The sequence below is a fragment of the Saccostrea cucullata genome, unplaced genomic scaffold (assembly GCF_032062105.1).
Source record: "Saccostrea cucullata isolate Sc308-1 unplaced genomic scaffold, CSIRO_AGI_Scuc_v1 ctg590, whole genome shotgun sequence".
Classification (NCBI taxonomy): Eukaryota; Metazoa; Mollusca; class Bivalvia; order Ostreida; family Ostreidae; genus Saccostrea; species Saccostrea cuccullata.
The window spans coordinates 100,130-114,976 of record NW_026928156.1 but is presented as its reverse complement, the minus strand read 5'-3'; the positions used below and the strand labels follow the sequence as shown (position 1 = coordinate 114,976).

Below are 14,847 nucleotides of genomic sequence, written 5' to 3'. Positions count from 1 at the left end.
AGACAAACAAGCCAGCAATTTTTACAATGCTTGTATTTAGATTTTGCTGATGATTTGTCTTTGTTACAGGTTTGTTGATGGTTGACTTTGTTGATAGTTTGACTTTGTTTCAGGTTTGTTGACAGTTTGTCTTTGTTTCAGGTTTGTAGATATGCTGATGTCTTTGTTACAGGTTTGTTGAGTGGCTGATGTCTTTGTTACAGGTTTGTTGAGTGGCTGATGTCTTTGTTACAGGTTTGTTTAGTGGCTGAAGTCTTTGTTACAGGTTTGTTGATTGGCTGAAGTCTTTGTTACAGGCTTGTTGAGTGGCTGATGTCTTTGTTACAGGTTTGTTGAGTGGCTGATGTCTTTGTTACAGGTTTGTTGAGTGGCTGATGTCTTTGTTACAGGTTTGTTGATTTGCTGAAGTCTTTGTTACAGGTTTGTTGATTGGCTGATGTCTTTGTTACAGGTTTGTAGATTTGCTGATGTCTTTGTTACAGGTTTGTTGATTGGCTGATGGTTTGTCTCTGTTACAGGTTTGTAGAGTTGCTGATGTCTCTGTTACAGGTTTGTAGATTTGCTGATGTCTTTGTTACAGGTTTGTTGATTGGCTGATGTCTTTGTTACAGGTTTGTTGATTGGCTGATGGTTTGTCTCTGTTACAGGTTTGTAGATTTGCTGATGTCTTTGTTACAGGTTTGTTGATTGGCTGATGGTTTGTCTCTATTACAGGTTTGTTGATGGTGGAGGTGAGAAATCAGAATGGAGGAATGCTTCAACACTGATTCTACCTATGGATCTTTAAGTGGGTAAGTCTTTTTTTATTTGGATCACAGTCCATTGGTCATGCTTCAATGTTAGAACATTTCTACTCTCTGGTCTAGGGGTATAACTATAGAGATCTGTCATGGGCAACCATCCATTCCATGTATTGATATATCTGTAGATATTTGACAGATGCATACAACTATTCATTCCATGTAGTGAAAAGTAGAAATTTGTCAGGGGAAACTTATTATTTCATGTAGAGATCAAGTGTAACTATTGTAAAATCACATATTTTTGTGGGTTCAAATTTTCGTGGTTTGAGGAAAATCCGTTGGTTTGTAGGGAATTGATTTCATGGATCAAGAAGTAATGAGTACCAAGTCGGTTTGTAGGGAATTGATTTCATGGATCAAGAAGTAATAAGTACCAAGTCTTATGTATGTAACATTTTACATTTCATGGTGGACATGAATTTGTGGGTATCATCATACCTCGAAAACATTTTGTTATTTTTTAAAATGGCACCTCAGGTTACTAAGTATATTGATGGCCCATTCATTTTCAAAATTGCGCATTGAAAATTTTAAAAATTGCGCATTAAAAATGTTGACAGTTGCACCATAGTCCCATTTAACCTTTTTGTCCTTCCCAATCACTGATTATTGAGAATTTACATAAACATGATAAAGAAGTTTATGATATTGTAGTTTATTTGGGACCTAGAGATTCAAGTGAGTATAAAACATAATTTATTTTATTAACATGCTTTGCTGCTTTGCAAAGTTTTGAGGCGAAGGCACCTCTTGTAATTTGTTACGTGATATGGATAGATAGATTTTTTTATTTTGATAATAGATTATTATTATAATTTTCCTCTTGCACATTTAGTAATAAGGTATGAGATATACATATAGCCTGAAGCATGCAACTATCCCTAAAGAATGACACTGCAGTGTAGCTTATCAGGTGTTCAGTTCTCAGCTCTTTTAGTGATCTAAAAATTAAGCTGAAAGCTCAAGCTTAAGTGATCTAAATGTTAAGCTAAAAGCTCAACATTCTCAAGTGATCTAAATATTGAGCTGAAACTGAAAGCTCAAGTGAGCTTTTCTGATCACAAATTGTCCAACATTCACCCATTATTCTGTCTGTTAACTTTTCACATTTTTGATTTCTTCCTAGACTACATTGGGCCAATATTAACTAAAGTTGGCGCAGAGCATCCTTGTTCAACTTGAAAGGTTCTGGAGAAAGTGTTCAAATCTTGGCCCAGAGATTGGGTGAGGCCCACTAAGGAGCCAGAGCTTAATTATGCACGTGCATAAGGACCTTAGATTTGTATAATTACAAAACTTAACAAATTTATGGTTTATTGATAGTTCTCTTAGTACATTCAACTAAATTGGCAACCTCTTGTCGGATGGTCTGCACTGATAGCATCTTTCATTATTACCGGTTGGTTAGGGTTGAAACAATACGCTTCCTTCACTGTTCGATATGTATCGCAAAATTTGGTCTTGGTGCGGTTATTTTCGATACGATACATTTTGATAGCAAAAAACAAATTCAACCGTGGTTTTATGCTTCCTTTTACTTAATCTAGTGATCAGAAATAATTTACGTGCAAAATGGCTAGAAGAAATCAGTTTTAGGACCCTCTCTACACCAGTGCAAATTTTATTTGGACATTGAGAAAAATATATTGTATAAAGGAGTTAATACTTAGCTTATTTTCTATTTTTTAATTTAATTTCTATTTAATTTTCACTGTATGGTGTGTGGCATTTACCCCTGGGAAAAATGTTCAAAGACAACACAGTATCCATGAATAGAAATCACTGCTGTTGTTTACTTCCATGTAGACAATACATTTAAAAAACATGTTCCATTGATTTATCTTGGCATTTTAAAATGTTAACAATACTTGAATTAATTACAAATTGAGTAATATACTGTAAATTTCTATTTTTTTTTATAAGTTAGATCTAAGGGCAGATCACTCTAACTGCAGAAAAACACCATAGAATCAGAACTCTTTAGTGTGCAGTGTAGAGAGGGTTCTTAATTGCTTTGACTGTTAAAAATTATTTTAAAAACTATTTGTCCACAAAAATTTACGTTTTTTGTACTAATTATACGTAGGAGCATGTTTATACCTCATGCCAAACCTGACTGAATGACGATCCCGACAGAAAAATGAACTGAACCGAAAATGGAGACTGTACTGTGTATCAAACCAAAAAAAAATATTGCGGTGTATCGTTTCACTCTTATTGGTCAGTATGTTTTAATATCTCTTCCCATTTTAGAAGTTTAAGAAACTGCTAAAAATGCATTGAAATTTTGAAAACATTGACAAAATAGACAGGATTTTAAAATTTGATTATTTTTACACCTTCCCAATTGATTTAATTATAATTTGAATGCTCTCTTGTATTCTCCGATAAAAGCCTGATCTTTGGGTTGTGTGCTGTTGGACCATTCCATGTTCTTATTCAGGAATAAAAAAAAAATTAATATGAAGACAATTATGATAAATGGAACATTTTCAGCACAGTATGCACATTACATAGACAAAGCTCATATTTATGTGCAGTAAAGCTAATTCCATGCTCTATGTATGCAGTATTCCAAACTCATTTAGTTGCATGCTTCAGTGTCTGTAGAACTCTCATTGATTACGAAGGTATCAAGTCTTTAGACAAGTGTTAGGAATTAAATTTGCATTAATAAGTGGGGGGGGGGGGGGTTGAGAATAGAGAGGTTCAGCATTTGACAGTGTACGTCTATGTGTAAACCTAGAAGTGTGTTAACAAGTACACCTAAATAACATTGTGCTCTGTTTATTAACAAACTGAATGTGTACGGGTACATGTAAAACATTTTGGAATTAAACTTTTTGTTGGATAAAAATTTAAATAAATGAGTCAAAGTAAGAATTTCTTTTCTGTAATTGTAAATTGAAATGGCACAAAATTTAATGTTGCTAGCTTCTCTGGAGGAGGACTATGACCTTTTGTTGTTAGCAAGTGTGAGCCAAGCAAAAAATTCATCAGTTGTATGAAAATTAGAAATTGATGAATTAAACAATGAGCAGGTCTGTAATTATTTAGATTTAAAAGGGAAAATATGAATAGTTTGTGTGAAGAGTTAGATTTACCAACATAACCAAGCAAGATTCGATGAAATGGCGTCATTTCAGTAAGTCACTTTACAATCCATTTTTATCAAATAATTCTCTGACTTTGATCATGTTGATGAAAAATATACCTAGATGTACGTAATTATTTCTCAACATCACAACAAATACAATTTCTGTAAGGCCATCTTGAAAGAAATGTTTGATTGGAATTGCTGCCTGGGAGTTTTTAGACCCAGGATGGAGGGAGGGATTTTTTTTTTTTTTTTTTTTTTTTTACAAAATTGTACTTGTATAAAAACTTCAATGAACAGTGGTGTGATTTTCAGATCACTTTTCTTTAAATTTTAAAATAAATATATACACAGGGGTACTCAAAGATCAATCTAATTATAATTCAATGTTGGATCTGATCATTTATTCAAAGTCAAATTACAGCATCAAACTTCAAAGTTTTTTTTGAATATTCATAAAAAGATAATTTTATCTGTTTATTTCATAAGATTTCTCCTTGGAATTTCTAGCCCTCATCATGTTTGTCAAGACAATCCATACTAACAGTAAGAGCCACACGAAAATTCTTTAGAATGTTGGACTTTTTACAGTGTTTCATGGAAAATAAGGAGGGGTGCTTCATCTAGCATCCTTGCCAGTTATTGAATCAATTTTATTATAACATTATGTTTCAAAGATTTGTCAGACTGACAACTTCTTTCTATTATCGATATCAGGATAACACATTTCTGATCCCTGTAATTTAGATGATAACTGAACTCAACGATCATTTTTAATTTTAAGGTCAACATAACGGACCTGCCCAGTTCAATTTTCAAACTCGGTCTGACATTTTGGCAGCTTTCATTTTTCTGAGGATCTTCTAACCGCTATATCATAAATACAATGTACTATGAAGAAAGCGTTTAGGCCATAATAAAAAAATTTTTAGATTCTCATCCGAATTTTTTGAAAAATCGAGGTAGGTGGGCGGCTTTTATTTTATTTTTTTCCATTTTGCAGAATTTTTATTTACCTGTTCATTCGGTGCAGATTTATCTATAATACCCGAATAAAAGTCATGGTAGAGGTCCATTTATCTCTCACTACACATCATCACCAATCTTTCAGAACCAATGAATCAGTTTAACATATATATTATAGCAATTACCATCTTTTCAGCTGTCAAAATCATGCCGACATTCAAGGAATTTAAAACGAAAGTTGAATGGTAGTTGAATATTGATCCCGATCAGAATTAAGACGAAGAAAAACAGAAATTAAAAAAATCGAGGCGGGAGTAAAAAATCGGGGTGGGCAGGGATGAGAATCTAGGAATGTATTTACTGTGGCCTTAACTGACCATCACCAGTGTTGTTAAATCAATGTGGACCTCAAACCCAATTTTATAAAGCTAATTTGATGAACGAACTTGTAATAAACATTGTTAGATGAAAAAACAGTACTTAAAAAAAAAAAATCTTCAATATTTTGCTAAAAAAAATTTATCAGCGGGGAGGGGCAATTCCAAACAAACATTTTTTTTTAAATTTTAGCCTAATTTTAGTGTAAGAAATTTTATACCACTGTGTACTTATAAATCCACACACGTTCAACTTGTTGCTACCACTGTAAGGCACAGCCACAGGGAATTCTCCTAGCAACACATAGACGCACATGGTCATTTGCATGACCTCTCTATTTTACTTATATATTAAATGATATTTATTAAGTGGCTTATGCTTCATCATAAATGCTTTACTAAAACCAGAAATGTGGACGGGGCTGTGCATTAGCACCAAACTCTGCTTTTTTTTGCTCATTTTTAGACGTTATTGAACTTGATTTGATTTTAGATTCAAATATTACCTGGTATAAAAGTCTCAGGTTTGGATATTTGTCTTTGATTTTAACCAGTTTAATAAAAATGCTTTGATGGTTGTTTTACTCCAGACTTGTATGGTTACATTAGAATTCTTATAGTAATAAAGACTTTAATTATAGTTTCTCAGCCAAGTATGACGAGTCAAAGTACACCGTCAAAAACTCAGAATTGTAGTGAAATACACAGCAGTATTTTAAACTATTTATCTATATAGCAAGAACTTGTTTCACATTATCACATATCCACATTAAACACATATGAAAAAACATAGTCTTAGATCCATATTTTATTTCATATGTGTAAAAAAAAGGAAAGAGTTTTTGAAATCTTTCGGTTCTGTTGGCAAGACCGATAAAAACGCACAGGACCGATTACTTTAGTTTCTGTGTCAGTCCAAATGACCGGTATGTAAAATGTATTGAAAATAAAATTTAAAAACAGTTTACATATTTTTATTGATTTTTTTTTTTGACTGATAGAGATCTGTCTGGACTGACAAACTTCACATGGCAGTCAGTCCAAGTGACTGACAGCGGAAAAAGATTTCAAGAACTCTGAAAATATTACAATTTCTAATGATAAATTAAATTTTTAATTATAGCTTTGTCCAAATAACAGAACAAGCTTGTGTATGTTTAGGAATTGAATAACAGTTGTGGAAAATTTACTTGATTTCAAGAAGGTTAACAAAGTGCTAAACTAAGAAAATGCTATAAGTAGAACACAGGCTGTATTAGATTGGAAACAGCCATTGTTAGAAGTGATAGTGTGTATCTCTTCACTTTGACATTTCATTAATAAACAAGTTTTAAGGAAGGTTAGAATGAGAGTGAGATCATTCCCCCTGAGTTCTAGTGAGTGTATTGATTTAAAAGATTCAGTTAAGAAGGAGCTTTCTAGAGATTCTCATGGGCTGAGAATGGTGGGTGTATAATAAACCCTGTTTAGATTTGGTACGATATTTCTGTGATGACGTGGTCGCAGGAACCGGTGGTCTTCCTCTCAGGGATATACACAGAAAGGTTGACGTGTTGTTGTTTGTAGCTTCATTTTAATTTCCTATGGATGTCGACAACTGAGACAGGAATGATAGTGTTGAGATTTTGTTGTAGAATGCAAGACAGTAGTAGCAGCTTCAGTATGTCGCTGAGTGGCAGTGACACATTCGAGGACCAGCCCTCAACCAGTGGCTGCAGGTAACGATCATTTATAGACAGATTACAATCATTTATAGACAGATGACCATGATAACAATTCTCATTTTAAAAAAATACAGCAAAGTTATTTTAATCATCTTAATATTACTAGAAATCACATAACTTTGTATGTTCAGTATTTCATTATGTTGAAATGTGACCATAACACTGTTATTATGTTTACAGTAGTGAAATGACACACAAAGAGAAGCGTAAAGCTCGAGTCAAACAGTATCTACGTCAGCTTAAAGCTATGGTTCCCCCAGCGTCCGGAAGGAAAGGGAAGATGGGGACGTTAGGAGCTCTGGAGCATGTCATTGGGAGTCTCCAAAAAATCCAAGGTAGTCTTCAGTAGAAAGTCACAGAGTAATTCAAAATATTGGCTTTCTCAGGACTATACATTAACTTTTTTTTCTACTTAGTACTTTTCCATTCAGACAAGTGACCAAGACATTTACCTGTCCGAACTTCAACTTTACTTATCTGAAAATTTTTTAATTTTGAGTGATTCATGATATTATTTATAAATACAACAAACACATTGACTGAAAGGATGATGTGACATAACTGCTATCTGGGGCCCCTTTTTCCACGACGAATGATATTAAATCTACAACGATGTTGGTAGTTTTCAAACATAAGTGAATAAATACGACACCTTTTGAATAGTTTCAATAGTTCAGACACATTTTAATTACAAGGAATGCGGCATTATCTTTGATTTTTTAGACCCTATCACAGCTAAATTCGGCCAGGTTTGAGTGAAAATTTTCTTTTATGGCAAGAGAATGGGCGGGTCTTAGTACAATAGAGGGATACGCGTGTCTGAGAAGACCTTATATGGCTTTTGTTATTATTTCGCACTTAGTCATTGTCCAATCCGATGACAGAACAACAAAGCATGCTTGTTTACTACGTTTACATTTTATCGCAGACACGTGGTTTAGTTCAATTGACCTGTTATCCTTTTCTACATTTCAAACTTTTATAAAGGTCAGCCAATGCTATTTATGCATGTACTTTATATTACGCATGGATTTTCAGCATTTTATACGGTTTTTAGGACAAGAAATGCACATGAAACTTGTATTCACCGATACTCGGGAATACGTGTAGACCTAGCGAATTGCTGACCAAACACGCTACAAAACTTTAAAATAATGCATATTCTATTAATTGTTTGTAACTGTATATAAATTTTACTGTGGTCTCGGAAATGGAACATATGTATATCCGTGTCTAATCTGTGACTCAAATGCATAAAAAAATATCGGAAAGCAGTAAAATTCCAATCATGTTTCCATAGTATTTTTGTGGTACTCACTCGTAAGGAATTTCATTTAGCTGATTGGTCAGTTAGAAAGTATCGCCTGTGCCTCGATTAGCATATGAATATTCATTCTTACGTCAGAAAATCTAGTTCCGTCGATCTATTTACAATGGGAAAGGCCAACTAGATTTTACACTTTTTTAAAAATTAGCATGTGAGCGCAGTTGAGTACAATTTTCTCCTTTCACATATAGGTAGATTTCAATAAAATACAGTGACCATCCAAAGGAGAAAATTGTACCTTCCTGCGCTTGTATATTTTAAGGGCTTGCAAGAGTGGGGCGGGGTTAAAATGCAATGGGAACTGGATGTAAACATGATACCCATACCCCAATAAAAGATCTATATCTTTCAAATCACGTCTCTATTTTTGTTAAAAATAGTATTCTATAAAGGCACACATATCAGTGATTAGTTACATACAAAAATTTGAGTAAATGTTATACATTTAATTTTTTGTCAGTATACGAGGGGCCGCAAGTCACCTCATCCTTTTATCTAGGCTTTCTCACCATAAATGTTTACAACTAAACCTGTCAACGTCAAACAGACTCCAAACTTGGTAAAGTCCATGCATTTCCAGTAGTATGCAATTAGTGAAATTTAAACCCGATCGAATGTGAACTCAGTTAATAGCAATCCCTATTGGCATCGAAGTCTGGTTTTATGTACAGCTTCCCTCTTGAAACTACCGATTAACTTTCAACAGTCTTTTTTTTATTATTTAGAGACTCCTTTACATTAAAATACACTTGTCCAATTGGATATTCACTGCAATTTTTTTTCACTGGTATCGGACAAGTGTTAATGTCAAGCTCTGCATCTACAAATAAGGATACTGTATACCATATACAACACTAAAACAAAATCAAACTTAAACAAGCAGAACAAAACAAGATCACTAAGCAAAAGGAATTGTCTTGTTTGTAATAAAATCAGATATCATAGGATGAGAGGTATTTGTAAATATTCTGAAGATATGTTTGATGAAATGTAAGATGTTTACTAGGTGTTTTCTTGATATTATTGAAAATGTCAAGAAATATTTTCATTACCGGTAATTTGGTATCAACATGATCAAGAAATAATTCAGCCAGAAGGAACTTGCTTTTAAAAATACATGATGTGATTTACAAATGACATCATAATAGCCTTAGTTAATAGCCTTATTCTAGAAATAAAATTTTAATTCACATTAATTCATGTAGCTTTAGTTGTCCTGTGAATGCAATTTAATTTGCATTATTTTAATCCACATTAATTTACTGCAAATTAAACTCTTCATGTGATGGTGTATGACAATTATGTGGTCTAATCTATACCTACACCCTAGGATGGAAAAATTCACTGAAGTTTTTTGTATCAAGGTTGACATGGCTTTCTTCCCTCCATACTCTTAGGGGGTACACTTTATTGTTACCTTGACCTTCCCAAAGACCTATGATTTTACTATTGTGTATCAAACTCAGTTTTAAAGAATCTATTCAAGACATTTTTTCAGGCATTAATTTAAATTTTCATGTTGCATATTTATGAACCCAGGACAGAGCATTTTTATCATATGGACAATTTTATAGTTAAATAATACCATATATTCTTTATTTTTCAGAGGAGAAAGATAAAAGTAATTTTTCTAATAGTGATGCACTAATAGAAGAACTGGACAATTCTCTCTTTGACAAAGATAACCAATTGAACACACAGGTCCTAAGATCTGAGGTAAGAAAGGTCAAAAGTCACTAAATCAAACTCGACACATAATTTGATTGGATAAAAGATTTGTTTTATATTGTATAACATAAGTTGCCTAAGTCACAGTGAGTTACATTAAAAAACTTATTACTCTATTTGACGTTACTTTTAAAATATGCTTATTTTAAAACCATTTTTTGGAGGAAAACTTTTTTTGTTTACACTGAAATTAAATTATAAGGAATGAAGCTTATTTTAACCCATGTTATACAATATAACTTGGGGCAGTTAAGGCTTTATAAATCGCTTTTTTTTTAACTGATTCACAGTTTATGCTTTTTTAGCTCACCTCAACGAAGTTGGGGGGAGCTTATGTAATACTGTTGGCGTCCCAGGTTAAGGTTAAGGTGAAGTTTTTTTGGAGCAGTTTTCTTTTTAAGTACTATGTCCTATATTGATTAGACATGCATGGAAGATGCTTCTAGTGTGTTTCATTGTACCAGTCAAATTTTCAGATGCTGCAATTTCAGCAAAGGAATGACCAGGTTAATGTTTTTAGAGCAGGTTAACATTTTTGGTGCAGTTTTTGGTGTAGGTCTCATTTCCAAGTAACTATAAGCCCTATGTTGACCAAACTTGCATGGATGATACATCTAAGGATGCACACTACCAGGCTTGCTTCAGATGCTGAATCTGACCTACATTTTCGCATGAGTATACAGGTTAATGTTTTTGGTGCAGGTCTCATTTCCAAGTTACTATGAGCACTATAATGACCAAACTTGCATTGATGATACATCTAAGGATGCATACTCTAGTGAGCTCAGCAGATTTGGAGACGTGCCAAAGCCATTGTTAACCAATTAAAGTTTAATCATAAATTTAGTTTCTTCTTTATCTCTGTAATTTTTTTTTTTATATTTATTTCATACTTTGTTTAATAAATTAATTAAATAAATAAAAGGTTACATTTAATCTTATGCATGTATGGTGTACACAGGTACACGTAATGTGTAATTTCGTTTGCAAATAAACTGCGTGAATGAACAGCTTGGGTAACAAACATAATTTTGACAAAATTTGAACTTCACTACAAACGTTTTGACAGCAGGGGTAGTGGCTTTGACTACCCCTCAGTTGTTAGCAAAAATACAAATCGATAATTGCTGAACTGCTAATTGAACTCTGTTCAGTAATTTAAAAATTCAAATTCATTTTGACAGATTGCTTGTGTGTTTACTTTGACCTTTTCATTTAAATAAAAAATATTGCTGTTTATTCAGAAATAACTTTGAATTGAATACAAAGATATTGAATTTCTTACGAACACATTATCTAGACAGAAAGGAAGTGCATTCCGTTGTGAAACGATTATGGTAAGAATACTGTGAAATTCTGTTTTGAATGATGTTTACTCTTACCTTTTTATTTAAATAAAATGAATAAATAATCAAAATTTGGGTTGTTGTTTATGTGAAATGACTATGAATACAAAGACATTGAAATTTTCACGTACATGTTAAAGAAAATGGCTGCAATCAAAAGAAGATTGCCGAAGTTTCTATTAAAAATGTGCTCATTGCTTTTACTATGATGAAAAAGAAGAAATAACATCATGAAAATATGTTTTAAAGATAAGTGATCAATGAATTATGTTATATAGCATTTTGATTAAAAATTTGAACATAAAAAGGAGATGGAAGGAGAAAAATACACCCCCTAATACAATAACACGTTTTCAAAATGTTTTACTGGATTTTGTTGGGAACTTTTATTACGTTGCCCTCGGTATTGCGATGCTTTACCTTGACAAAATGAACATCGTAATAACGGGACTCTACTGTACCAGGCTTGCTTTGGATACTTAATCTGACCTACATTTTCTGGATGAGTGAACAGGTTAATGTTTTTGGTGCAGGATTCATTTCCAAGTAACTTTGAGCTCTTTAATAACCAAACCTGCATCTAAGGATGCATATTACCAGGCTGGCTTTGGATGCTGAATCTGACCTTAGTACATTTTCTGAATGAGTGAAAAGGTTAGTCTTTTATGCAGGTTTCATTTCCAAGTAGCTATGAGCCCTATGTTGAGCAAACTTGCATGGATGATACATCTTAGGATGCACACTAATGGACTTGCTTCAGATGCTGAATTCGACATAAATTTTCCCGATAATGGAACTGGTAAAAGTTTTTCGTGCAGGTCTATTACCAAGAAACTATAAGGCTTATATAACCCAAACTTGCACAAATGATGCATCAAGGGATGGAAACTCTTAAACTTGCTTCAGATGCTGGATTTTAATTACATTTTCGTGATGAAGAACTAGTTTGAAGTTTTTTATATTGGTCTATTCCAAAGTACCAGATCAAAATTGCATAAATTTTGCATTTTTGGATGTACATTTTGGTTAATTGTGTGACTTTGCCTTACTTAAACACAACATTTGTTGAGGTGAGCTCTGTAATCTTTGATTACCTATGTTTATAAACCGCAACTGCCCCAAGTTATATCGTATAACATAAGATAAAATAAGCTTCATTCCTTAAATATCTCTATCTTGATTGAAAAAAAAAACAGTTTTTTATGCTGCATTAAAATCTTCCTTGGCATGATTGTCATCTTTGAATCTTGTATGTGTTTCTTTCAGGATGCCATTCAAGTGGTTCTAACTGTCAATGATCTCTCCATTCTAAGTGTGTCAGACAACATCACTAAAGTACTGGGATACCCACCAGTAAGTATTATCTCAATGTGTCAGACAGCATCACTAAAGTACTGGGTTATCTCAGTAGTATCTCAATGTGTCAGACAACATCACTAAAGTACTTAGATACCCACCAGTAAGTATTATCTCAATAGTATCTCAATGTGTCAGACAACATCACCAAAGTACTTAGATACCCACCAGTAAGTTTTATCTCAATAGTATCTCTGAGATACCCAATAGGAAGTCTTGTCTCGATATTCTTTCATGGTTATCCAACATTTAGGTTTGTTTCAGTAGTATCTGTGTCAGACATTATATATTTCTTGAGTACTGAGTAACTCATGTAAGTAGATAAATTGTAATAAGGAAAATGACTCCTTTTTAGAGTAAAATGTTCAAGTCTAGAATATAAGCATCAATTATCACCTTTCTTATACTAAGTGGGATGTAATTTGATATGGGGTAAAATAATTGCTATGCAGCTGTCTTTATAGTTATAGAGAAAGAATCACCATGGAGACAGATTTATGTCACCAGCCATGATTAGTCAATAATTATGTCATGGATGATATTTATATGAATTGTTTTCTAAATTAAAAAAAATATGAACAAATTGTGTGACAGCTGTCTAAGTCAGGGTTCTCCATGGACTAGATATTGTGATTGCCTTATCACTGTTAAAGTTCTTACCCCCTCAGCGGTTAGAGAATTAGTCGTACTACTGCCATGGAAAATGCATGACAGTGTACAAAGTGTTAAGAATGATATGTGGGAAAAAAAAGTACTATTATGTTCTATGGTTTATCATAGTACAAACATGATTTTGACTAATTAGAATTATATTTTTTAATGTTACACAAATGACTGAAGGACCTCCACAAATACAGTGTACATCTAACTTTTTTTTATTATATGTCTGGAGACTGGTTCTACAATTGATGCAATGGAATTTTGAGAATTTACAATTCTCTTTAACCAAATTTGATTCCAGTTTACTTAAAGTACATTGAAACCTATGGTTTCAATGTAAGAAAGCTGCTTAATTTTTTTTTTTATGGATTAAACATTATGAAATTGTTTTTCCCTTGGAATTAGGACCGCTTGGAAAAGTGACATTTACAGAATTTCGGTGATGTCACAACTCCCAGCATCAGTTGATATAGTCTCTTTAAGGACCCATGTGTCTTCAGTTTGTTTAAACAGTAATTGTCAGAACCTGAGAAGTAATATAGTATTTTGATGTTATGAAACAATATCTCGTTGTAATGAGATTAATTAAAATTGAATTTAATTACTGTAAAATTGAGATGCTTGATAATTACAGGACAGTTTGATCAACGGATGTCTATTATGAAACATATCTCATCACAGTAATGATATCAATTAATATTGAGATGATAATAACAGGACAGATGGATCAACAGATGCCTGTTATGAAACATATCTCGTTACAGTAATGAGATTAATTAATATTGAGATGATAATTACAGGACAGCTGGATCACTAGATGTCTGACTCATTATGTTCACAAGAAGGACATAGTGACAGTCAACACGAGTTTGAATGTGGACTCGGTCGAGCTGGCTCAGATGACCGACTGCGAAGGTCAGTATAATCACCCCAAGATACTTTTAATCACATGTAAACTTAGATGACAGACTCGGGTTAGTATAAACACCCCCAAGATACTTTTATAATCGCACATAATTTACTTGTTTTTGAACTAGCGGGCATATGAGTTTCAAATGAGTTACAATAACAATTATTGAGTGAAAACAGAAATGTAGAATTTGCCTGATTGGAATTTTTCCCTCCATATATTGTAGATTCAGCTGTCGAGATTAAGTCTGGGGAGAAATCTAGCCAAATAAGGAAGAAATTCTTCTTCAGGATAAGGCAAGTATAAACGTCTACATAACAGAAAGATGTCATCGAAATCAATAAATCTGTGGAAAACAAAGGCAACTGCAATCTCTGTGGTTAACATGGCTAAAGATAGAAATTCATTGATTTTTCGTTCTTCTTTCTAGATTCTTCACTGACTATAAAATATGGCTATAAGACTAAACTAATCTCATTAAGAAATAAATTCAAAATCTAATTCTGCTTTTTTTTTGCTCACAATAAGAATAATAGTTCTTCCATTGGGAATA

At 33.1% G+C, this 14,847-nt stretch overlaps 1 protein-coding gene across 1 annotated transcript in view; it reads left to right on the top strand.

Annotated features, from left to right (window-relative positions):
* Positions 1-14,847, top strand: part of LOC134276620 (period circadian protein homolog 1-like) — a 47,890-nt gene that overhangs the window by 11,623 nt on the left and 21,420 nt on the right. The window contains exons 2-8 of the mRNA XM_062758852.1: positions 715-791; positions 6,878-6,961; positions 7,148-7,302; positions 9,901-10,010; positions 12,635-12,721; positions 14,185-14,299; positions 14,521-14,590. Coding sequence (XP_062614836.1) covers positions 745-791; positions 6,878-6,961; positions 7,148-7,302; positions 9,901-10,010; positions 12,635-12,721; positions 14,185-14,299; positions 14,521-14,590 — 668 coding nt within the window. The 5' untranslated portion in view covers positions 715-744. The remainder of the gene's footprint in view (positions 1-714; positions 792-6,877; positions 6,962-7,147; positions 7,303-9,900; positions 10,011-12,634; positions 12,722-14,184; positions 14,300-14,520; positions 14,591-14,847) is intronic.